The 26,640-nt window shown below is 46.9% G+C and overlaps 1 protein-coding gene across 3 annotated transcripts in view; it reads right to left on the reverse strand.

Annotated features, from left to right (window-relative positions):
- Positions 1-26,640, reverse strand: part of Ttc7b (tetratricopeptide repeat domain 7B) — a 222,094-nt gene that overhangs the window by 185,690 nt on the left and 9,764 nt on the right. For all 3 annotated transcript variants that reach the window (XM_031356455.1, XM_031356456.1, XM_031356454.1), the window contains exons 2-3: positions 12,712-12,866; positions 10,473-10,641 (exon numbers count right to left, since the gene is read on the reverse strand). In XM_031356455.1, coding sequence (XP_031212315.1) covers positions 10,473-10,641; positions 12,712-12,866 — 324 coding nt within the window. The remainder of the gene's footprint in view (positions 1-10,472; positions 10,642-12,711; positions 12,867-26,640) is intronic.

Consider the following 26,640-nt stretch of genomic DNA (forward strand, 5'->3'; position numbering starts at 1 on the left):
GAGTTAGCAATCAAACCCACAGAAAATCCCAGATGCATATGGGTGTCTAAGAAGTAGTGCCAAAAACCAAACCCACCCTCTGATGTCAGTCTTCATGACAAAGCCAAGCCTTCACATGGAGACCATGGGTGTCCTGTATGTATACAGCTATAGAAAGCCTCAATAAGACTAATACCCCAAACACAGCTACACAGAAAATGATTAGACACCATGACCAAGTGGGATGGATCCCAGGAATGCAAGCCTGAGCTAACATATGGAAACCAACATACTAAAAGAATGAGGCACACAAATTACACAACCTTCACATCAGAGGGGAGAAAAGTACCCCGTATTCTCTAGCACACATATGTGATTTTTAGAAATCCAACAAACTAGAAATAGGAGAAAACTTCACAGAGTTGATAAAAGTCATAAAAGAAAACTCAATAAGCCAAACTTAATCATAAAATTCCCCTCCCACAAGGATGCCTGCTCTGGTCACTTCCATTTGCCACCATTAATGAGGACACAAGGAAGCACCAGCTGTGCAGATATACAACAGAAAGAAAGAACTAAAACTATCTGTACCTGCAGATGTTATAATATTACATAGAAAACACTAAAACCATGCCTTTAAAAACCCTTCAGAGCTACTGGAGGTCATCTGGATTGTGGAATATGAGACAACACAAGGAGACCAACTGTACTCTGACGGCACTGAGCAATCTCAAGTGAATCCAGGGAACAATCCTAGTAACATCTAAAAGAAGTAAATACTTAGAATAAAATGTTTAAAAGGAATATACATATCCCAAAAAACCTAGACAGGGAATGGAGAGATGGCTCACTGGTTAAGAGCATTGGCTGCTCTTCCAGAGGTCCTGAGTTCAATTCCCAGCAACCACATGGTGGCTTACAACCATTTGTAAGGAGATCTGATGCCCTTTTCTGGTGTGTCTGAAGACAGTGACAGTGTACTTATATATATAAGATAAATAAATCTTTTTTTAAAAACCTAAACAATATTTTTAAATGAAAGAAGGCATTCCATGTTCATGGATTAGAAGATGACAATACTGTCCAAATATACCTACAGATTCAACAGTGTCCTCATCAAAACTTTCCTGCCGTAATTTACAATCTGTCCTAAAATTTACATGGAAATATCAGGATTCTAAAGAGCTGAAACAATCTTAAGAAGGAAAAAATGACCCAAGGACTTTGCAAGTTCAAAATGCACTACACAGCCATATGGATAATGACCTTGCAGTACAAAGGATAGATTCAGTGGCCAAGGGAGTCCAGAGATGAGCAATCACATTTATATTCAACAATAAGGATGGTGGAAAAAGAATTGTCTCCTTAACAAATGGTTCTAAAACAACAGGAACTCCACACGTAAAAGAATAAATTTGTACTTTGCCCTCATAAAAATAAATGAAAATTAACTCATAATGGAGTTATGAGATCTAAGTTTACTAGTTAACATCATAAAGCTCTTTATACAATAAACCTAAGGAATAAGTCTGTGTTGACAAGGAATAGTTTCCAGAGGAAAAAACAACAAAAAACTCAGCTTTTGTATTTCAAGGGGCATTGGTGTAGAAAAAACTATTACTATTACTCTGGTATAGAAGCACAGTAATGAAATGACTCCTAATAACATGTTGTTATACCCATAGAACAGAGAATCACCCAGCCCTCATCAGAGAAGCTTCTGGTGGTATGTGGTAATTAACACAGAGACCCACAACTGGACAATGTGCAGAGGGTGAGAGATTTTGGAGCACTTAGCCCTAAAGGGGAAGTCTCTCAAACTCATCCTCTCAAGGCTCAGGGATCTAAGCAGAAGAAGAGGTGGAAAGATTCTAAGAGCCAGGAGATGGCAGATGACTGTCAGGACAGTGTCATCCGGACACAACGGGTCTGATACGCACATGAATGCAGACAGGAGTGTGGTACACACAGAAACTAGACAGAATCCCATCATGGAGGAGAGGGAGAGGGCACAAAATCTCACTCCTAACAAAGAGGCTATTTGCAACTGATAGCTGCTGGGTATAGGAACAATCAGTTTTCTTCAGTGCGGTGGAAGCGGGTGTGTTAATTGTGCCTAAAGGCAGGCCTCATGCTCAGGGGCAGCTGCCTAACACAAGATGGAATCCATGGTTTGGTTTGCTTTTTAAATGAAAGAAAGGCTATGAAGTTGTGTGGGTAGGCATGAAGATCTGGGAGAAGTTAGGAGAGGTGAAAGGCTATAACTAAAGCATAATTATATCATTTTTTAAAGGAAAAAAGGAAGTTAAAGATAGCACAGACTGAGTTGAAATATTTACAGACCATACCTTGGCAAAATGATCTATAGCTAAAAATGTAAACAAATAAAACTACTGCGGCTCAGTAGAAAAAATAGATCTCTCTTTGAAGAGACAAGTAAATGGCAAAAGTGTGACAACTGCTCAGTGTCATCAGGCACTGGGGAGACATAGATGAAAATCAGAGTGGTTATGGATAGTCTCACATAACAGTCAGGTCAGAAGGGGATGGAGAGGTAGCTCAGTGGTAAAGTGTTGGCCCAGAAGCTCACAGAACTCCAGTTCCAGAGGCTCCGATGCCCTCTTGTGGCTTCTGTGGGGACTGCACTCCCTCACAGGTACAACTCACTCAGACACGTACATATACCCATAGTTTAAAAACTAGATTAAAAATGTTTAAATGACAGATATTAATAAATGTTGACAAGGATCTGGAAGAAACCGGACTCTGCACAGGTATAGTCCTTTGGAAAGTAGTCTTTGGTTCCTCAAAAGGGTAAGCTCAGAGTTACCCATTGCCCCGTAATGCTAGCAGGTACACAGTCATATGAAAATACATGCTCACCCCAAATCTGTGCTCAGCTACTTACAGTAACATTGTTTCAGCCATTAAAAAATGACACACAAGCTAACATCTAAGAACCTTGAAAGCATGCTAGGCAAAAGAAGTCAAACTCAAAAAATTTATATAAAATTTCTGGAATAGATAAATCTATAGAGACAGAATGCATAGCAGTTAGCTGAGTGCTGAGTGGGCTGGACCCTGGGAGGCAATGCTATCTAATGAGTATAAGTATTTTCTGACAGGTGATAACATTTTCTAAAATCAACTAGTGATAGTTTCACAACTCCAAATATAGTAAAAATTGTTGCTTTATATACTTTAATGGTTAGATTTTATGGCAAAATATATGAATTATATATCAATAAATTTGTTAGGAACAAACATTTGGGCCATCGAGATATGCTCCAGGAGGTAAAGGTGCTTGCACACAGTCCTGACAACCTGAGGGAAAGGTGCTTGCACACAGTACTGACAACCTGAGCTCAGCCCCAGACTCCACTGATGTCAGGAGAGGACGGACTCCTGAGTTGTCCTATAACCTCCATGTGCATGCACATAAACACACAAACGCACACTCACAAACACACACACAAAATCTTTCTAAGCTATACACAGAGTATTCTGGAAAGATGGTAGAACAGAAATAGGTCTTCCAACTTAGGCAATGATGATTTGTCACAGGCATGATTTGTCTGTTACATGGTGCTGGACACATGGAGGAGGCTGGGCCCTCATGCTGAAGGAAGACAGGCACACACAGGCACACACAGGCACGCAGGCTGTGCTGGTCAGCTTTACATTGTTGGGGCACACACCCAAGGAAGCCAACTTGAAGGGTGGAAGGTTTCTTGCAGCCACAGGCACAGGGGTTTGCTCAGGATCCCCTGGTTTCATTGTGTGGCCTTTTCTGAGCTATAGCACTGTGGTAGGGAGGGTACAGTGGCTGAGCTGCAGGGGCATGGACAAGGTAGATTCTTGCAGAGCATCCCCCAAGTGAGCTCACTTCCCATTATCTCCCAACAGAGCTCCCCCAGCTGGGGCCCAGGCCTTCAATGCACAAGCCCAGGAGGACATTTCATATTTAAATCTGAACACAAATCTAGATATTCTACAGAATAATCTAAAAATCCTTCTCTTTTGACACAGACTCTCTATTTCTAGAAACTTTCTGATTAGGGCTATGAGGAACAAATACAAAGGCCAGGCTATGAGCCTACAACTGACTGTCTTAGGGATAATGGTGAAAAGCTAAAACAAGAGACATGTCCAAAGTAGAGGCCTAAGTGACACCTTGCCCACACAAGGAAAGAAACTGGGTAGCTCCTAAAAACTGCAGAAATCATCTATTGTTGGGAAAGGTGTTCAAGAACTCTCACAAGGTACAAATATGCACATCATGGAGCAGAATATGTAATAAAATTTCATTCTTATAGAAAAACCCAAACTCATGAACGGCAAGTGTATAGGGGACCTGGGAGAACACACAGTAGATGGTCAATGCTATGTCTCTGGGGAGATGCAGTGTCCATGTCCTCTTGATGTGTCTACACATTGAATAGATAATACACATACTCTTTGTTTACATTGTGAGGAAGGGTCAAGAAATCAACCCCAGGGACAGCTGGAAGCACCACTCTTGGCCCTAGTTAGACCTTTAACCCAAGCAGGGAAGTGTGTAAGAGGGCAAAGTCCTTGATGATATGTAGGTGTAAGGCTGCAGAGGGATGAGGAGGCAACCTTGAGTCTGCTCTGCTCCTAAGCTCCGGCACACTACGGTGATGCTACATGAAGACCTTCACTTGACCTGCATCTGTATGTTTCAAAGCATCCTCTCGCTGTCTCCTTTGATGTTCTCCATACTTTTGTAGGGGAAACCATGAGAGTCAGATTAAATGTCTTACAAGTCACAGAAGAGAGTCAGAACAGAACAAGTAAGTGTCTGACATCAGGGTCTTATGCACACTACAGGATCACACAGACTCTGGACTCCACGAGCCTCACCTAGAATCTCAGCTCTGCACTGACCAGATTCCTTGCAGGGAGTGACAACTCTATAACACCAGAGAGTTCCCACAACAAGTGTATACCCACAGGCCTGTCACTCTCCACACCTGCTCTAGAGCTCTTTACATAGGCCAATCCAAGGGAGCCGTGACTGTTGCAAAGGTTGCTGTGAACAGACTGACACTGAATCTCTGTCCAAACCCTGAGGTCAGACAGATGTAGCTTTCCTCCAGAACACTCTGCACACATCATACCTCCTCCATTCTTCCAGACTGCTCTTCCCCAGGAACCCTGTTTCTTCAATGTCAACTTACTAGACAGGCCTGTCTGAAGACCACAGTGACCCTGCCACAGAGCAGCCACCTGGCCCCTCCCTGTTTTGCCTATCAGGGCTGCCTCAACGAAGCAGGAGGCTCAGGATCTATTTGAGGACTTGCTCAGAAAGTCACTACAGTGGACATCTGTCAAGGACATTTGCCCTTTCCCCGATTCCCAAGTGGGCTAGCCCTCTGCTTCACAGGCTGTGCACACTGTGGTTGCAATGTATACATCACAGGTAACTCTCTCAAAGATGGGAGTGCAAACCTGCCAGCACCAGCAAGACTCACTGAGGACTCTTGAGCAATGAACCCAAAAGAAACGGGACTTAGATGCTCCACTTATCCCAACCTAAACAGGAACCGCCAGGAGGGTGGGCCACCAGAGAGTCAGAGAGAAAGGATACAAGTCTTGGTTCTGATCCGGATGACACGGAGGTTTAATTAGGTTGGGTATCCTTTCATCTAAAGAAATTTTGGTAGAACTTCAAAGAAGTCTTTAGCCTGAGCTGAGGTCAGTGGGTCATACACTGCCATCCTGTGTATGTTCAAGGCAGAAAATGTGGCCCCAAGTCCAGGGAGTCTGTGCAATGCAGCAGTAGTTGCTAGTTTTGGACTGTACCACCCTTCCACCTTCTTTATGCACAGAGCATACCTGTGCAGTTCCCCCGCTCGGCAGGCAGTTGGAGTGGGCAGAAGCATGGCTCCATCTGCCCCAGCAGCTACTGCACCTTTCTAACCAAATCCAAACTGCCCTCAGATTCTCTATTGTCCTTGCCTCCCCTATGGAGTCTCTACTAGCAAACAGGAGCAGGTTGAAATAAAAATGAGCTTTGATAGTTTTTTCTGGGACTGAAGCTATGAGCTAAGCAAAGGAGCCACCTGGCCCATAAGCCTTTAGCCCAAGGCCTAGAAAGAACCGTGGACTGTACCAGCTAGCTGGTACAGATGTGGGCAGCCTGGAGCCAATCCCACCATACCTAAGTTCTCTCAGCAGCCAAGAACAGAGCCTCAGCCACGACCTGAGGGCATCAGGAAGCCTATCTCCATTCCTAAGAAAACCAGGGCAACTGCCTGGCAACACTATTCCAGGAGGGAAAAGAGGGAAAAGTAAGCTTTGAAGGGAAATTCACTCCCTAAGTCACACTGTTGGGGTGTCATCTCTTCCTGACATATGGAGCTGTTAGAATTTGCCCTAAGGGAAAAGAGTGAATACACTTTGATTGCTTTGTTTTCCTTTGAATTGAGTGAGAGAAAAATCCTAATTAAAGATACATGTTTCCTTGGTGGTCTCAATGTGTCATCTTTTTAGAGCATGGTAATATCCAAGTCACAACTACCCACTCCGTAAATTCCCAATTCAATGTATCTTGAGCATTTTCTGAGAGCATCCATGCGCCTAGAACTAAGGAAAGTATGGTGGAAAATAAAATACGCCTGATAGGGAATGCCAGTCATGAGTGGACCATCTCCAGGATGAATGCCAGTCATGAGTGGACCATCTTCAGGGTGAATGACAGCCATGAGTGGACCATCTCCAGGATGAATGCCAGTCATGAGTGGATCATCTTCAGGGTGAATGACAGCCATGAGTGGACCATCTCCAGGGTGAATGCCAGTCATGAGTGGTCTATCTTCAGGGTGAATGACAGCCATGAGTGGACCATCTCCAGGATGAATGACAGCCATGAGTGGCCATCTCCAAGGTGAATACCAGTCATCTGCAGATCATCTCCGAAATGTTGACTTGGCTGGCTCTATCGTTAGGGAGAAGGCCCCTCAAACACAACAATCCAGGAGCTTCTCTCTTTGTTGACAGACACTCCAGGTCTGCCTACAGGCTGATCACACTGAGTTGAAGTGTGTGGGTATGTGAAAGACACTGTGCTTTCAAGCTGAGACTGGGTAAGACACAAACCTTTTTAGACATGTCGTCTGTTTAAAGATTGGCTCCCAAGCTTTGGGGAAACAGGCAGACTTGTGAAAATCCCGGCCTGAGAGCTCTCCTGACCTCTGTGCTGCCCACTGTGGAAGGCGGATGTCCCAGTTCCTTCTCTCATACTCCACCTTACGAACAGGCACCTGAGGCACAACATGGGTGTTCAGGGGAAGGGTGTAGGGCTGGTTAGTTTTAGGCAGTGAGGCAGGTGAAAAGCACTGAGACGCTCTGCGAAGGTGAGCACGTTCATAATTAGCTGTCACCTCCTCACTGCTATCCTCCTCACACATTGCCCGAAGCAGAGAGATCTGTGAACTCTGCAGTCTGGAGAAAGCTAGCTAGCACCAAAGGATGGGCCTGGCTCCTGCTTGGTAGGGATTTCAGAGCAGAGGAGCCCAGTAAGGATCTCCAGTCCACTCCTGAAGAAGAGTTATGTGGAAATGCCTGCCTCTTAAAGAAACATTTCTTGAGTTGACTACACACCCCAACATGAAAGGCCTTCTGTGATGAAATCATTAATTCAGGCTTTTCCACATCAGCCCTAGGCAAGCCTAATGAGGCTGAGAGTACTCATCCAAGTCCTGAGCCCAGGCAACCCTGCTTGCATTCTCGCTGCCCTGAGCACTGGGCACTCCCCTTTTCTAAGCAGCTCTTCAGGGCTCATCATCAGATAAGCTGACCTTAGAGGCAGTCCATCAACATATCAGAAAGTACGACCAAGAGGCAGCAGTGTGTCCAGGCAAGAAAGCCAGCCTCTCTCTGCCCCTAACTGGATGTTCCTTAGGCTATCAGAAGAGGTGTATCCACTTGGGGTCAAGTCCAAGGGACACCTCAGAACAAAAACAAGCAACATTTGCTCTCCCGCCAGATGCTGTGCTGAGTGCTTTGCACGTATTCCCCACTCCCACCTCATTACATTATCCTCTACAGTGAGAAACTGAGCCAATGAGAGCATACCTTCCATGCCCATAAGCCTTGGAGCAGGATCCTCCAAGACCCTATGAATCAAACCAGAGATGTCAAACTCAAGAACAAGGAGAAGAGCCGATGAGGGTTCTACAAAGTTCCTCAGCACAGAATGTTTTCTCTATCTAGGAGAGATGGCACAAAGCTAAGGAGAAAAGCTTCTCATCAAAAGATTCTCCTTGCCGGGCAGTGGTGGCACACGCCTTTAATCCTAGCACTTGGGAGGCAGAGGCAAGCGGATTTCTGAGTTCGAGGCCAGCCTGGTCTACAAAGTGAGCTCCAGGACAGCCAGGGCTAAACAGAGAAACCCTGTCTCAAAAAACCAAAAAAAAAAAAAAAAAGATTCTCCTTGGGGCAGAAACATTGCTAAGAGCTGGAGGGTGATGGAGTTTGCCGTGAGACTATGTCTCTTAGTAATATCAGAAGCTACACTTATCAAGTCTCACTGACATGCCTGCCTGAACACAAGCTGAATAGGGATGACTCCAACAGACATGCCAAAGCAGATGGAGAAAAGAAGGCCTCAGCCATACACAACGAACTACAGGCAATTAAGGAATACTGAGAATGGGAGAATAGTCTTCCCCAGGGAATAGCACACCAACTGGTTATCCCATACCAGATGATCAGCCCTGAAATATACATGCAAGGAACATTATACAGACTGAACAGGGTACATTTAGGACTATCTGTATCTGTATATCTATCTGTCTTTTTGCCTGTCTAGATCTATGAATATCTGGTCTCTCTCTCTCTCTCTCTCTTTCTCTCTCTCTCCCTCTCTCTCTCTCTCCCTCCCTCCCTATTTATGAATATCTGATATATCAACAACCAATGGAAAAAGAGGCCATAATTTGAAAGAGAGCGAGAGGGGTAAATGAGAGAGTTTAGAGGGTAGAAAGAGAAGGGAGAAATGATGAAATTATATTATAATCTCAAAAATAAAAATGTCAAAAAAGAAAGGAAGGAAGAAGGAATAGAGGGAGGGAGGGAAGAAAGGGAAGGAGGAAAGGAAGGAGGGAAAGAGGAAGGAGGAGAGGGAGGAGAGACAGAGGGAGGGAGGAAGGGCCGAGAGATGGCTCAGCTGAGTACTGGCCAGCCTGAGTTCCCTGCACCACTTGAGGGCAGACATAGCTTTGCACTCATCTCTGAGGTCAAATCTTGCCTCAAGCTCTTCCTAGCTGAGGACCTCGGGCAAGTTATGTAGCCTCCTGGGCCCAGGTTCCCTCCTCTGTAAAACAGAAAGAGCAATGGTCAGCCTTATAGGATACTGTGAACACCGAGTAAGATTTTAAATTACTTTGTACACTGATTCAGATAGGCTTCAAAAGACTGTGCCCATTACACAGATAGTGCACTGTCAAGAGCACTCCCATCCCACAGGCACACATAGACGAACCCAGCAGAACTGGTGAGGACATCAAGCCTGTCCCAAATCTCTTAAGTAAACCTCAAGCTGGGGCCCTGTTCAGTTCTGAATAGGAGGAGTCAGATAGGCTGGAGCACTGGCAACCCACGTCTCAGCTCAGCAGTAAGCAGGTGGCCTGTCCCTGCCCTTGGCCAGCCAAGGTCAGGTGCAATGTGTACCTAGCACGGTGGGAGGCTGCAAGCAGAAGAGAGGCTTCCTGCTGCCCGTTTATGAATGCCATCGCCTTGGGAAGCCCAGGTCTAAGCGTCCTTCCATCTGGAAGCATTTCTGGACCTAAGAGCCCAGAGAATCTTCTCCTGCCTCTGAGAAGGTGCTATGTCCTCAGCCTTTTCACATGGGCTCCTTGTCTGGGCTGCCATAAAAGCATCATTTATTGAATACGGAGTAGGTGCCAGATGTCGTATCAAGTGCTTTCTCTACATTCTGTGGCCTCCTTCTCATAACCGTCTGACCCAGATATGGCAGAAGAGGGATCAGCAGCTTGGTGATAGCACAGACAGTGTACACACTGCCTTCCACCCTTCTCCTCACAGGACTACATCCACTTGCACAAGATTACAAGCTGCTTCGTGGGCAGGGAGAGCTACACTCTCTTTGTCCCTGGAATGGAGACCCTTCAGAGGACTGTTACAGATGGCTACAGATTAATCAACTGGCCTTAATTAACCCAAATGTAACACTAAAAAATAAGGTGGCCATATGAAGTGAGTTCCTGTACATGATGTGCAGCAACTTAATTACCAAAAACTTCATTGTATACATAGTATAGTATCAAGAAACTTGACCAAAATGTAGAAACTATAGAACTGAGGCTCTGAGGAAACAAGATATTATAGGCTCAGTGTTACCCAGAATGCACAGTAGGACTGGCCCTGGTAGCCTTCCTGGGAATAACCAGGTTAACCACCAATCAAGGGCATGAGGGTTAACCAGGATCCAGGGGTAAAACACTCACCTTTGGTTGCATAGGCTTCAGCAATCATCCGCAACCTATAGGGAGGCACGGCTGTCAGCGGCAAGTCATCGAGGCCCACCCGGGCATAGATGTTCAGGGCTTCCTTATAATCTCCTTCCACATAGTTCAGCTTGGCCATGATCAGATTGGATTCTTGTAGGAATTCTGACTAGAAGGAAAAAGACAGACAAAAATTCCTACAATATTACATGCAGTGTTCCCAGGAGTCCTGCCACTGGCTGCAGGACAACCCTACAGAGCATCTAAGAAAAACTTTCCCATGAATGTTCATAGCACTATTAGTCACAATAGCCCTGAAGGGTGAACAACCTCAGCACCAATCAAAACATGAGCTAGCAAGAAAGTTATCACTGTAATAATAAGAAAAAAAATAAACTACTAATACATTCCACTACATGGACCAACACGCAAAAACATACCAAGTGAACAAGAAGTCACAAAAGGCTAAATCATGTAGTGACTCCCATTGGTCAGCAAAGTCCAGAAGTGTTGAATTTACAGGGTCATGACTGTGCCTGAGGTGGGCATCAGGGAGTGGGGGTGGGGGGAGGGAGCAGTGACTACTAAGGATTGTGGGGTTTTTTGTTTTGTTTTGTTTTGTTTTTTTTAGGTAATGAAAGAAAATGTCTGAGAACTGCTAGTGGTGATGGTTGCATGACGTCATGAATACATTAAACACCATCTTTTAACTGTACACTTTGAATGGGCAGTTGGCTCATTATATGACTTCGACCTTAATAAAGCTATGAGAAAATAAAACCCTACAGCTCCTCACAAACACAGACAAGTGTACAGTCAGGAGGCAGCCCAGGAGGATACTGGGATGGGAAGGGAAAGATTAAAGGAACTTGTCAGATAAAAGGAAAAAGAAATCATAGCTTCCAAAGCTCCTCAGAAACTGCTGTCCTCAGCGGAAGACATATTCCAGGGAGGGCACAGCATCGCTGAGCAGGCTGAGCTGGGAGCTGGGAGCTGGGAGCTGGGAGCTGGGAGCTGGGAGCTGGGAGCTGGGAGCTGGGTCAGAGCTAGGACCGCCCAGGAAAGGCACAACATCGCTGAGCGGGCCACCCAGGAAGGGCACAGCATCGCTGAGCGGGCCACCCAGGAAGGGCACAGCATCGCTGAGCGGGCTGAGCTGGGAGCTGGGAGCTGGGAGCTGGGTCAGAGTTGGGACCACCCAGGAGACAAGCCTCTAGGCACACTGTGGGGCTTTCATGTAGCATCTGGGTATGCCTGTGAGGGATTAGCTGAGGTGGTGGCCTTACGCTGTATAAAAAGGAAAAAGGGGAGTTCGAGGCCAGCCTGGTCTACTGAGTGAGTTCCAGGATAGCCAGGGCTACACAGAGAAACCCTGTCTTGAAAAACTAAAACAAAAAGGAACAAGGGAAAAGCTGGCTTAGCACAAGCAGCCATGTCTTTCTGCTTCCTGACTGTGAATGCGCCCAGCTGCTTCGCCCTCCAGCTACACTGGCTTCTCTCCCGTGATGGAAGAAACACCTTCTCCCTTGAGTTACTTTTTGTTGCGGTATTTTATCATATCACCAGGAAAAGAAACTAATACAATGAGAGTAGTAACAGAAAGAAGCAAGTGCTGGACTCCAGGAGTGCAGGAGGAGCAGGACAAGCAAGGAGAGTCAGCTTTTGTGAACCGAGAAGGGAATGGCCAGGTTCACAGGAAACACGGAGGTAAGGAGCCATGGTTGAAAGAGAACAGACTGAGCCCTACAGGGGCAGTGCCTGAGACACTGTGGACCAACTGTGTGTGTGTGTGTGTGTGTGTGTGTGTGTGTGTGTGTGTGTGTGAGTGAGAAGAGGCTGCCAAGGATCAAGGAGGTCACTGGCTCCCTCCCTCAATGTGGCAACACCAGGCTTATTAGCCACATAACTTAACTACATGATTTAAATAGGGAGCTACATATGAATGTTGAGTTACAATTAATAATGAGGCCTTGTTTCAAGTACCTGGGGGGAAATGATCCCCTCATTCTAAAGGATGTGTTATTGCCGACTCTCATCAGAAACTCCTAGTAGGCTGGGAACCCCACAGGCCAGCCAACCGACGGTGGGTACACTGATCATGCAAGGCGTATGAGTGCTACAGAAGACAACCCCAACACTGTACATGTGTGCCCCAAACATACCTGCTCACCACACTGTCCCCAGGAGATGGTGGCAGTTCCCCCTACCATCCCTTCTTGGTCCCAGTGGCACACAGTACCTTGAGGTTCCCTCGGTCCAGGGCAGCAGTCAGATGCTTGCGCACTTCAGTCAGCTGGGGTCTGGGGCCCCGGGGACTGGCCCCCTGCCGCAGGGGCTTCTCCTTCAAGTGCTGCTCCAGTTTCGACTCCCCTAGGAGAAGTTCAGCCATATCATCTGCAGAACCAAGTGAGACAATAAATGAGTAAGAAATGGTCTGTGTGCTGGAAAGCCCTGAGGGCCTCATGCCCTGCATGCTCTAAGCTTCCAGGTTTCTGCTTCCTGACTGTGAGGTTCTTCTGGAACTCAGAACCTAAGACTGGGTCTATGTGAGAGACTGCTCTTTAGCAAGGAACATGCTAGCAGTGTTGGCTCAAGCACTGAGTCATCCCTTTGCCACATAGTAATGGACTCCAAGATGTTTACATATTAATTTGGAAATTTAAGATCAGAAGGGAGAAAAAAAATTCTCCTGTAATAGTATAAAACATATGATGATCTTATGAAATAAACAAAGTGCAATGTTGTCTATTTCTAAGAGAAGGGCAGTGAAATCCCCTGCATTGTTACAGTCACTGTCCATGAGTATGGACAGTGAGCCTATGGGAACATCTTCCTAGTCAGGCTTTCAGAGCTTTGTGACAACAACCTGAATGATGTCTCTACAGACCACACTACAGCCCTGCCTTTGAGGACAGCTCATAACGTACATACACTGAGTTGAATAGTTTGTCTCCATGCCATGCTGCTGGATAATTTGTATTAAAACAGGTGAGGAGCAGCTCTTTAGAACCCACACATGCAGACTGACTGTGGTGTGTTTGTCTGTGATAGACACAGGAACACTAAAATACACAGTCAGTTTGAAAAGGTCTAGAAGATCAAAAAGGACACTATTATTGCCAGGGTCTAGGAGACCTCAGCTGGTCTGGTGGTTACAATGACCTTTTAGATTGATTTTTTTGGTCAATATTCTGGCCATAGAATGGAGAACAGCTTTGCCTATACTGCATAAACTTACAATCAAAACAGTCACCATAGGGGACCTGCTATGATCTGGGTGGTCAGCCCAGCGGAGGCCCAGTGCAACCGCCATCTTTGTACCAGCCACACTCTGCAGTAGCCACAAGCCTCAGCACTGCTCTGCTCTGTCTGTGTCCTAAGGAGCCGATTTCTCAGTGATGAGACCAGATTACCAGGAGGAGTCAGCCAACCCCAAAACACAGAGCAAGAATTCCTTAGAAGTTTCTAAAGAAAACAAATTTCTTGTTACACAGGAAGTCAGGTGGCCTGCAGCAGCTTCCAGAAGAGAAGGATGTGATGTCTGCATAGGGCTCAGGAACATTGAGGGTAGCCAGTGCAGATGGCAAGGGCTGAAACCCCAGGAGGGAAGGGAAGAAGCGGCAGCAGGGAAGGCCATTGTCACAGCTTCCTACAGCCAGTGTGTACTTCAACCGAAGCTGGCCACATTTCAAGTGGTCAGTAGCTTCCAGTGGCTAGTGGATACCACAATGGGCAAGATGGGACCACTGTGAGAGTGTATCTCAATATTCATCTCCACATATGCTGCGACTCCAGAAGGATGCCTAAGTAATTATTAGCAAGATTGTCAGAGTAACAAAATTTGGGATGTCTTTACATTTTTTATTTTTATAGCTTGAATTATATATTCACAGAACAGAATCTTTTGTTTTTTGGCTTGTTTTTAAACAAAGCCTCCCTGGGTAAGCTGTCCTGCGTTCTGTGGTCCTTTGACTTGGCTTCCATCGATCAGATCACAGGAGTGTCAGTGTGCAGCAGGCTAGGTGGAGCTCAGTGGGTTTCACCTTGGGTTATTTCTTGTTTTTGTTTTGTTTTGTTATTTTTTAAAGATTTATTTATTTTATGTATATGAGTATACACTGTAGCTGTATAGCCTTCATCTTGTGAGCCTTCATCTGGTGGTTGGGAGTTGACTTTTAGGACCTCTGCTCCAGCAGACCCCACTCGCTCAGGCCCAAAGATTTATTTATTATTATATGTAAGTACACTATAACTGTCTTTAGACACTCCAGAAGAAGACGTCAGATCTCATTACGAATGGTCGTGAACCACCATGTGGTTGCTGGGATTTGAACTCAGGACCTTCAGAAGAACAGTCGGTGCTCTTACTCGCTGAGCCATCTCACCAACCCTTTTATATACTTCTTTTTTTGTTTTGTTTTGTTTTGTTTTGTTTTGTTTTGTTTCAAGGCAGGTTTCTCTGTGTAGCCCTGGCAGTCCTGGAACTCACTCTGTAGACCAGGCTAGCCTTGAACTCAGAAATCCACCTGTCTCTGCCTCCCAAGTGCTGGGATTAAAGGTGTGGGCCACCACCACCCTTGTTTTGTTATTTTTAAAACAGGGTCAAGCATGCCAAACAAGAGTTCTACCATTGGATTCCTGTATATTTTAAGGAATGGGGGAAGTAAGAGAGAATACAATGAACCCTAGATTTGATCTCAGCCTCAGTTCCCAGAGGCGCATTCTAAGAAAGCATCCTGTGCACCCACGCTGATGGCTCCTCTCACTGCTTTCCCACAGCCCCACCCATCTGCCTGCCTCCCTGCTGCAGGGCCTGCGGCAGAATTCTCAAACCTACAACAGCAGATGAGAACCCAGCTACCAGTTCTCACCATGTGGCCTCTGACAGCATCAATCCTCCATTTGTTAAATGGAAGCCACACCACAGGGAGAGAACAGGACCAGACTGGTAAAAGCAGTGAGAGGGCACCAGGCTGAGGGAATGGAATGGCACACTGCACCAGAGTCACGGATGCAAAGGACAAAGAAAAGTGGAGAAGAGAGCAGTGAGGTTACAGTGTCAAAGAAGAAACAGGCTTCCACTAACAGGCGCTTTCTGACTATACCCAGCCAGCAGAACTTATGGTCTGACTTTAGTTTAGCATGCTACCAAAACCACTTCTGAATGTTTTTTACTCTCTAGGTTTCCTTTTAATCTGCCAAGAAAATTATGTTTTCTTTGTCCTCTTGGGGAAAAAAAAAAGGCAAGTTTCCTGTCACTCATTCTCCAGCCAGGAGAGCAGAGAATTAGACATCAAGAGCTCCTGCCAAAATCCCTCTCAGAGACAAGACTCAGCTCTAATACTGAAGGGGTCCTGGGTGGCGGGGTCCTGGGTGGCTGGGCCCATGCCTCATGGACTCTGCCTGTACCTGCCAGGATCCTATGGATCCCCAGTTCACATTCTACCAGCAAGAAAAGATGCAGACACCATTAAATCAGCTCTTAGTGCCTCAAGAATCTGGCTACATGCTGGGACAATGAGGCAAGAAGGAAGAAGGAACCCCAAGCCACTGGAATATTAATTTCAGATGGATTAAAGAATTAAGTAGAAAGAAGAGAAGATCAAACAGACTTTCACTCCCCCAAAGGTGGAACTGTGGAGCCAAAGTTTCTCCCTCTGGCTTAGTCACAAAAACAACAAACAGAACAGAAACAGGCTCAGAGACTCTTAGAGACAGCTAACAGACACAAGGGCTGCCTTCGGTTTCCTCTGGTGACTTGGGAATGGGGGCCTGCCCTCTGAACTCTGCCCATAAAAGCCTTAGGTCTGAGCACCTTCCTGTTCCCGCAGGTACTCCCCAGGCCCAGTGGAAAGCACAGGCAGGCCTCCATCTGCACAGGAAGCAGCCGCCCTGCACAGTGGCCAGGCCTGTGACTTCCAGGACAGAGAAGCCCAAGCAGCACCACTGGGACCGGAATCCAGGCTTCCTAGCTGTCTGGGACTGAGGACTCACCTAATCTCTCTGAGCATTGTTTTCCTCAGCTGGCAAGAGATGCAATGCATATAGCACACAGCAGGTGCTAAGCAACACTAGCTACTAGGACTGATCTTTCCTTTCATGAAAGGCCTACTACATCCCAGAATAGTAACACTGGAAACTGAACGCTCTCTAAGTCCACTCCTTGTACACCCGGGGTCTGCAGCATTATCAGAGTAAAGAAATACTGGATACTGCTGACTAACAGCCCAGCCATACCAGGCTCTTACTAAGCACAAGGCCACGTACCGAGCAATTCCTAAAAGCAACTTTAAGATGTTGAGACTATCACCACAGAGAACAGGCAGGAGAGAAAAAGCAGCATGCCCAAGGCCACAAGCAGTTCATCCTGGAGCTGGGGTCTGAACACCATCTCTCCAACATTGCCAGGCACAAATCACCTGGGCTTTGACATCTAGACTTGTTCAGCCTCCACCAGAGCCACTCAGGCCCTAGGCTGCAGTTTCTAACTGGACAGGTGGTTTTGGAATCCCCTTCCTGCCCCATCGGCTTAGACTCTGGGAAAATCAGAGTGAAGAGGGGTTTGAGGGGCCTGAGTCAGGCTGGTTTGAAAGAGTGACTGAAACAGAGCTAAAGCCTGAGGCAAACCACCAGCAGGACCCTGGCAGAGAAGAGGGCAGACATTAGCCTCAGTGGACGGACCCAGGGCCCTGGTTCAGCTCCAAACAGAACACCTACAGGCTCTACGGCCAGCACAGCTCAGTGCCTGGAGCACCTGGCCCTTTCGTCCCCAGGGAAGATAGGGAGGGCTGTGGCCTCTGCCTTTCTCACAGCAGCTTCCTGGTAGTTAAGCAGCTGGTATGCAGAGATCGGATACTGAAAAAAAATGTCAGGTTTCTTCTCTGTTTTGTAGTCCTTGACGCCAACACAAAAATCTCAACAACTCAGTTCATGTCACTTAGCTCTGTTCAAACCATTCCTGGTGTGCTTGTGACCTAAGGGAGAAAGGCAAGCCTCTAGTCAAGAAGAGCTGGTTCCGCAGCAACCACTCTGTCACACAGCCGAGACAGCTGGGTTTTCTGCTTCTCCTGTGTCATGTTGGTCCCCACCACCACCACTTATCTGGCCTTTTCCCAGTGACAGGTCTTTTCAGTACCTATGAGTTCCCCAACTCCTAAGTGTTCTGATAAGACACAAACAAGTAGTATTGACAGGAATATAAATTGGCAGGAGTGCCTCTAGGGGCAATTTAGCAATTTCTATATAGTAGTTTATAGATCCATATCATCAGACTCAGGAATTCCAGGTCTAGGAACTTTTCCCATAGATCTTTGCATCTTTGAGTACAAATGCATAATAAAGAGACAATTTCCTATACACAGCCCTGCCTGAAATGGTAAAGGACAAAAAACAATACATATAGGGAGTTGTTTGATGAATTTTGATATGTCCAATGAAACATAAGGTATCCATTAAACAAATTAAACAGATGGAATTATTTAAGCACATCTGTGTCACCTAAATATATGAATGCCCCGTGTCTTCAACAAACTCCCCAAGCCTGAGCAACAGATAGTGTAAGCTGTGATATACACAGAAGCTTAGAAAGAGGAGGGCTCACTTCCTCTTCATCTGGCTATCTGTGGTTATCATGGACTTGCTTGGGCCTATGTTGATCTGAATTAGGCCAGGCCACTGGAGACCACAGGAAAGACAATGGCGTTATCTGAGTCACACTCCACATGTGAGAGCCCATCCAAGAGCGGCAGACACCAGGCCCTGTGGCCACAGTCAGCTGTAAGGCATTGCATTTTGAGCCAGTTTGTTACATAGTAACAGCTAATAATCTCAGAGACAGAGGGTGAAAAAAAGCAAGATACAAAAGAGGGTGTATAAAATGGTATTATTGTGTGGAAGGAGGAGGAGGCAGAGAGGGAGGCAGAGAAAGAAGGAAGAGAAAGAGGAGGAAGAAGAATGGGGATTAGAAAGATGGCTCAGTGGGCAGAGCCATAGAAGCCTAACATCCATGGAAAAGTGCAGAAGCCAACCCCACAAAGTTGTCCTAACATCCATGGAGAAGTGAAGAAGCCAACCCCACAAAGTTGTCCCTTCACTTTCACATGGATACTATGGCACATGCATTCCCCACCTCCCAATAAATCACGTTTACATTATACATATGGCCAGGTTACTTTGAGACTCCCTATATAAGGTCCCAAGAGTAGCTACATTGGTGAAAGGCTGAGAAGACAGATAGTATAGGACGGACATTCACCTTTTACACTACAGAAGATCCTTCATTACAATGGTAAAACGTAATGCGTTTCCAACTTTATAATGGTGTAAAAATAAAAAAACAATACTCTAGATTGTGAATATCTTTTCCAAGTTTACTACTAATATAGAAGGGACTTCCTCAAAATGTTTGAATGGCTTTCAGTCATCCACGAGAGCACATCATCCATGTGTGCACCCAGATTTTGTGTTGGATGTAAGTTCTAACTGTAAGTTAGCTAACTTAACTGTTAAGTTTCTCTAACTGTAAGTTAATCTAAGTGCTCTCAGGCTAAGTAAGCTATGACTCGGCTTACTGAGTCTACTAACTGCATTTTCTTTTCTTTTTTTTTTTTTTCCCGAGACAGGGTTTCTCTGTGTAGCCCTGGCTGTCCTGGAACTCACTCTGTAGACCAGGCTGGCCTCAAACTCAGAAATCCACCTGCCTCTGCCTCCCAAGTGCTGGGATTAAAGGCATGTGCCACCACCACCCAGCTACTCACTGCATTTTCAACTAACATTATTTTCAACTTACGCAGGGTGTGATGGCTAAATTTCCTGTTGATTTTACTAAAGTTAAAACCACCTAGGAGACACACCTCTAGAGATATGTATGAGGGCACTTAACAGAGGTGTGAAACTACTCTACTAGATTTAACAGAGGAAGAAAGGCCTACCCTGGACGTGGACAGCACCAGCTTATAGTCTGGGTCCTAAAATGAGTAATAAAAAAGTCAAGAAGAAATGGTCTGCAGAAGGCCGGCATTCATCTCACTCTCCAACCTGATTCTCTCAGACGTGAGCAAGTGTCCACAGCCACCGCCACAAGCTGCCCCTGCCACCATGCCTGCCACCATAGGAGACTGTGTCCTTAGGCTGTGAGCCAGAATAAATCTTTTCCCTCATAAACTGATTCTTGTCAGGTATGCAGTTACAGCAATAAAAACAGTGACTAATAGAAGGGGTTTATCAGGACATAATACCATTTTCAGGGGGAAAAGCGCCAGTATAGTCTTAAATTATTTGATTTTTACTACTATGTACATACTACTATTTGACACACAAAACACAAATGTTTTCTATTTGTTTATATGTGCACACATCACAGTACACACACGAAAGCAGAAGGACAGTCTCTTGGATTTAGTTCTCTCCCTCCACCATGGATGTCCTGGGGATAAAATCCAGATTATCAAGCCTGGCAACTGTTTTTACTCACCAAGCCCCTAACCAGTTAGTGTAAATGGAAAAAAGGTGACTTGTGTTATAGTGTGCTCTGAATCTTGAGTGGCCCCCGTTGGCTACCCACAGAGTTCACTTGTCTTCAATTACTCTCTAAGAGTCTAGTGGAAAGTAACAAGGCTATGATCCTTCATTCCTGAGGCCCCACCCGCCTCTCCCTAGGCCATTAGCTTCTCTCACACACATGCTCCATACCTTCAGCATCCTCCTGAGACCACCGTCACTATTCTCATCTAAAAGTGTACACTGGGTACACTTTCTATAGAATCAATCCCAAAGTGGTGGTTTGAATAAAAATGGCTCCCGTGGACTCCATAGGAAGTGGCACTGTTAGAAGGTGTGGTCTTGTTGGAGTATATGGGGTTTTGTTGGAGGAAACGTGTCACTAGAGGCAGGCTTTGAGATCTCACATATTGAAGCCAGGTTTAGTGTGGCTTTCACTTCCTGCTCCCCACCCATCTGGATGTAGAACTCCCAGCTCCTTCTCCAGCATGTCTGTCTGCATGCTGCCATGCTTCTCGCCATGATGACAATGGACCAAGCCTCTGAAACTGTAAGTCAGCCCCAATTAAATGTCTTCCTTTATAAGAGTTGCTGTGGTCAGTGTCTCTTCACAGCAACAGAACACTGACTAAGACAACCACTGCCCTTTAAAACACACCTCAGGGCTTCTTAGGGCGGCTTCCCCAGCTCCCCCAGTTAATCCTTACAGACTGCACAGCCTCCCGGCACTCCTCCCACCTGCAGCTACGAGTGAGAGAGTGAGAGGATGAACAGTCGTAGAGCTCACACCCCAGTTAGAGAAGACAGGTAAATCAGAAAAGGGCCACAGAATGCTAGGGGACAGAGGTGAGGCAACAGCGACTTGTGTCTTCCTCAGACTGAGTGGTCCCGCCAGGGACAGACTCTCCACGGAGAGGGTTCTTGAGACAGTGACAAGAGAGACAGGAATGCAAAGACCTGTGGAAGGGCATTCCAGAGAGGGGAGGTGGCAGGTGGCATGGTCTAGGACCAGCGAGAAAGCTGTGCCAAGGACACGCTCAATGTAAAAGTCTTGGAGTTTGTAAGCAGCGGATGACTTGCTCTGACTTGAGTTTCTGAAAGCTTCCTCCATCTGCTATGTGGCAAGTGGACTCAGTGAGAGGAGAGAACAGGAATATATGATCCTAGGAAGAAAGTGGAAACATAACCCAGAGGCAAAACAAACCAGGTGTGCTCCTGGACTGTGCTGGGAATATGGCCCCAACAATTCCATACCACGATCTTGGGAAGGTGTGAATGCATTTTATGTGTCACTGCACATGTGACAATGTAAAGATGTGGAGATGGAAGGATTATCCTGAATTGTGTGAATGAGCACTGGTCTGCATTCAGGAGATGTGGCTACAAAGCAGAGATGGGAGGCTACACTGTTCACTCTAAAGATGGAGAAGAGGGTGTTAGCATTTTGTCTACATTCCCAGCATTCATTTCACCTGCTCACCACCTTACCTCTGTGCGTGGTAGTAGGTGTGATTACATCATGGCCTAAATAAAAGGCAGAGACCCTCAACCCCTCGCCCTTTCTTCTTCTTCATTGTCCCCCTATTCCTCTTCTCTTCCCCGCTCCCCCCAATAAACCCTCTTCTTGTGGAGCTATATTGGCCTGGTGTGATCTGTCTGGATAAAAGCCGCCTTCTAACACAACAGAGGGTAAGAGCCACATAACATACACAAGCTACAGAACCCAGGCAGAGGTGGGACACATCCACCTGTGGAGCTCCACTTGATTAACACTTGAATGACTCTTGAATAACTGCAGAGGCCCACATTCTGACTCTTCACCTCCATAATACGAAGAGGATACAGCTGTGGGATACTTTGTTACAGCAGCCACTGGAAGCTCTCTGACACATGGCCTGTGAGAAAGGAGAGGGATTAAAGACAAACCTACTGCCGACCTCAAGGTGGGCAGTGGCCCCAGAGCACCATTTACAGAAGTAGAAGCATAAAGCCAAGTTCAACCTGCAGTGACAGTTGGTTTCCAAGTCAAGATCAAAGCTAAAAGAAACTGAGGGGAAAGGTCTAGGAAGAAAAATCAGGACGTGTCTGCAACAGAAACCAAAATGAGACTTATGGGAAAGGCATTCTGGGGAGGAGAAGTCTCAGCAGGGACCCAGCAGGTGTGGTCTAGAGCTTCTGGCAAGTGGCCAAGTGAACGACAAAGGCTGAAGCATTAAGTGAGGTAAGCGTGCAGGCCTGGCCAGTACACTGAACATGGCAGCAACACCACAGTGTGGCCTTGACTACAGGTGAGGGCACTGAGGCAGTCCAATCTGGAGGAAGGTAAGTCACTGCTGGAGAACAGAGCAGAGACTGCAGTGCCTTGAAGGGAGGCATGGCACCTGTGTGCTGAGGGCACAAGCAAGGAGAACGGCAGAGAATAGCATAGGCCCACGCTGCAGGGACTGAGGGGAGAGACCTGGGGCTGTAGCCTTTGAAGGAGCTGAAGTCCACAGCAGTGGCAGAAGGGAAGGCTGGCAGACATCATGGTAGTACCGCAGGGAGCTGCCCAGTTAAGAATGAGGCAAAGTCATGAGGTGAGAGAGGGAGAAGTCTGTTTTGCAGGTGGGAGCGTGTGGGGAGCCGTGATCTTGAGAGGCATTCGCCATGGCAAGATGGCGCCTACTTCCGCTGTTAACTCCTAGTGGACAACTGTTGGCGCATGTGCGTAGAGTGAAAAGACGCCATGTCACGGCCCATCCCGGGGCGTTACGTAGGGTAATGAGCGAACAGCCAATCATGAGCAGACACGCCACGCTGTGGGCAGATACCCTGCACTGTGGTGTATATAAGCAGTGCGGATTTTGGGTTCGACCCCTTTTTCCCTATGGATGGAGACAAATAAACAGTTGCTGCAGAAGGAACCTAGTGTCCGCGTGTCTTCTTCCTGGCGAGAAGACTGCGCGGGCTACAGGAGCATAAACCCACAGAAGAGTAGTGGTGCCTGTGTGCTGTGAGCAGCACTCGGCAAGCCTTGCCTGGCAGGCAGAGAGGGTCAGACCAGAGGCATCAAGAAGTAAAGCAAGAAGGCACACACCTCTACTACAAAATAGGGATTTGTTGTCTACTCCTCCCAGTTTTAAAATGTGAGACAATGTGAACACTAGCCTGTCCCCTCGGTACTCATTCAACCCCATCACTCTCTGCTCTGACACCAGTGCCCGGCACACAGTAGGTGCTTAGTAAGTACTTCTGAAATCAGTTGATACATATGTCTCCCCTTCTTGCATAGGAATGAACCAAGTACACTGGTCTCAGGAGACTGCTCCCCAAAGCTTTCCCAAACACTGGCCATGATTGCTGACCAACATCCAGCCCTTCCTGTTCCTACCTCAGGGCTTCTACGGGATAACTGGACAACTCTAGCTGCCTCTGGCTAATCTGTCACCTAGTTCACAGTGTGAGAGTATTTGGAGCTCGTGACTGAAAGCAAAGATTACGGGGCTCAGAAGATGCTGGTGTAAATGATCTTCTAAGGAAATCTTGATAGTCAAAGTCCAGGCGCCATGCCAAACCCTCCTCCCTACTACACACAGCATAAAAACGGGAGAGAACGGGATTGGAGACAGCTGCTTGGGGGAAGATTAGAGAATATACTGGCCATGCTCTCAGCTATACACTCATACACATGTATACACTCTCATTTATACAGTTATACATGTGTACACATGCCACACATTCAGTAATAGAGTCATACACATGTGAACACTCTCATTATACACTATACAATCCTCAGACTGTTATACACTCACATTCACACTCAGTTTACACTTACTGTCACTCACACATGTATACACACATATTCTCACACTCAGTTATATACTCTCATATATATATCCACTCTCACACCTACACATATTCAGTGTCATAATCTCTTACACACTTATCCCATACTCGTTCACACTTACTTTCTAACATACAATCTCATACGCATACGTGCTCACACACACATTCACTGTCACAGTCTGTTATATATTCACCCCATACTTGCTCACATTTCCTTTCTAATGCATATACTCACACACCACATGATTGTGAACACATACTTCCGCTGGAGCAACTCAACCCAAGAAACGAAAGATAACCTGCAAGTCAGTTGCTAGGGTTGATCTAGCCTATCTCCAGAGCTCTGAGGGCAGGAAGCAACCACAGGCCAGAGGATGTTATCAGGCTAGCCCAGAGTCTAGGAAATGACCTTCTCAGGAAGCCAGTTTCACATACACAAGTCAGACCCACCCAGAAAGAGTTGACAGAATCTCCTAGAGGAGTCAAAGCCCATGTCAGGTCCGTCCTCAAGGAACATGGCCTGTGAGGAGACAGGGACCCTGAGTCCTGGCACAAAAGACACTTATGTAGAGGGAAGGAACTCTGATAAGGGGCTGGACCTAACGACATCTTCATCCCTAGCAAGAAATCAGTGCCAGGACAATGGGCAGAGGCAGGCAAGGGATTCCATGGGAAGTGAAGCAAGCTGCATAGCTTCTCAGAGACCGTATTCCCAGGCTTCTGGGCCCAAGATTCAGTAGGGTCAACTCCTTCAGCCTAGGCCAGGGAGGAAAAGTTGCAACTGCTGCAGGTTATGGGCCAGGCATACCCTGCAGAAGGCCCTTGTCAACTGGCCACTAGGGAGCTTGAGAGAAGGCCTTTGGATCCACAAGGGCCAGGGAGGAGCAGTGCGTCCAGGGAGCCAGGCCTCCCAGGACAGAGTAAGCAGTCTGAAGGCATGCAGAACTAAGGCGTGGCTAAAGAGGCCAGTAGAAAGCCAGAGCTACTGCTGTGTTCTGGGAAAGACTCCTTAGAGAGCCACTAGAGTCCTGGGGAGGAAAGAGCTTGGGTGTTCATCATCCCTAACAGCATCCACCAGCCAGGATATACACAGAGCCCCAGGCAAGCAAGCCATGGAAGTCACCCAACACAGACAGTCCTGCATTTGGACCAGGTCTCAGACTCCCTCCTGTGGACTGCCATGGCTCTCATCCCACTGCCACACCCAGCCCTGACCTGAGCAGCATCTACTCCATCTCCATACTCTATGTCTAGACTCGTGAGTAGGTCTCAGTAGTCATTCCATGGCCACAGGGTAATGAGTGGTCCTCAGCAGAGATTCAGGGTTTGAAGAGTAAATGGGTGTGTAAACTCCTCAAGGTTGGCTTGTTCATTAACTGCGCACCACTGTGTACCTGACACTGTCGTTGGGGCTTAGGATGCCCACTGTGTGCCTAGCACTAGTACTTAGGATCTGGCGATGAGCAAACACAACCAAAAGGTCCAGCTCGAGGACCTGACAGTCTAGTGGTAACATTTATCTGCATTCCCATTACACATACAACTCCTGGACATCCTATGCTGGTTTCAAAGTATCGACTCAATGGCCAGAAGAGGAGGGATGTGGAGTCTGGCAGCCATGGGTAGGAGCTCTAGTTCTGTGAGCCAGCTGACACATTTGTCCTTAGCTTTGGGCCTCTGTCATATGGAGCACCACATGAAACCCCTGCTCACATGGCTGCCACGGCTGTTACTGTCCTCATGCTTCCTGCTCCTTCGGCCCCTCTAAGGAGCCAGGCATTTGGACCCCACCACTTTCTGTACCGGTTTGCGTGAGATTGGCCCCTATAGACTCCTATGTCTGTAAGCCTAGCCCCAGCCGATGAAGTGTTGGAAGGACTAGGAGGTATGGCCGTGTTCAAATAGGTAGAGGAGGTATGTCTCTGGGTGGTCAGGCCCAGGGTCCCTCTCTCTACCTGCTGCCTATGGACTGGGATGTAAAGCTCTCAGCTACTGCTCTAGCACCAGACCTGCCATGATGAGGAACTCACCATATGAAACTGTAAGAGTTGCCTTGCTCAGGTGGCTCTTCACAGCAGTGGAACACTGACTGTGGTGCCTTCCTTCCCCAGACCAGGCTCCTCACTCACCTGCTGGCTGCTTCTGCTCCTCATCCCTGAAGAACTGAGGCACAGCATGCCTCCCCTGGAACCAGGCAGGCGATGCCACTGTCGTCCCTGCACCAGAGCGCCTTCCCCTTGATAAAATGCTTTACCCACCAACAGCTGCCCTGCTTGCCAGATCTGGCAAGTAGACCTCAGAGGTAGGTTATTCGTTAATTGTGCACCACTGTGTACCTGATAACACACTTGGGGCTTTCAGTGTTAAACACATAGACTTTGTACACTAGGGTGATATCCTTGAATGTGAAATGTCCCCACAGTCTCATGTGTTTAAACATTTGGTCTTAGCTGGTAGAAATGTTGGGGAAGGTTGTGAGACCTTCAGGAGGTGGAGTCTCAATATAGGAAGTAGGTCACTGGAGGGAGACCTTGAAGCTTTACAGCCCAAACTGACTTGCTCACTCTCAGCTTACTGAGTGCTCATCGAATGTGAAGAGCTATCTCCTGCTCCTGCCACCATGCCTTCTGCAGCATGGTGGGCTGTACCCTCAAACTGTGAGCCAAGAACAAATGCTTTTTCCTTTAAGCTGCTTTTGTCCGAGTGTTTTTTAACCACAGCAACAGAAAAGTGACTAAGGCAGCTTGTCAGCTCCTACATCATCCTGCTCAAAATCTTCCTGCTGTATGTGCCAGGTCTACCTACCTATGTCCAACCTGGCCTCAGCTCTCCAGCAATCCAACCA

Source organism: Mastomys coucha, unplaced genomic scaffold (genome assembly GCF_008632895.1).
Source record: "Mastomys coucha isolate ucsf_1 unplaced genomic scaffold, UCSF_Mcou_1 pScaffold6, whole genome shotgun sequence".
Lineage (NCBI taxonomy): Eukaryota > Metazoa > Chordata > Mammalia > Rodentia > Muridae > Mastomys > Mastomys coucha.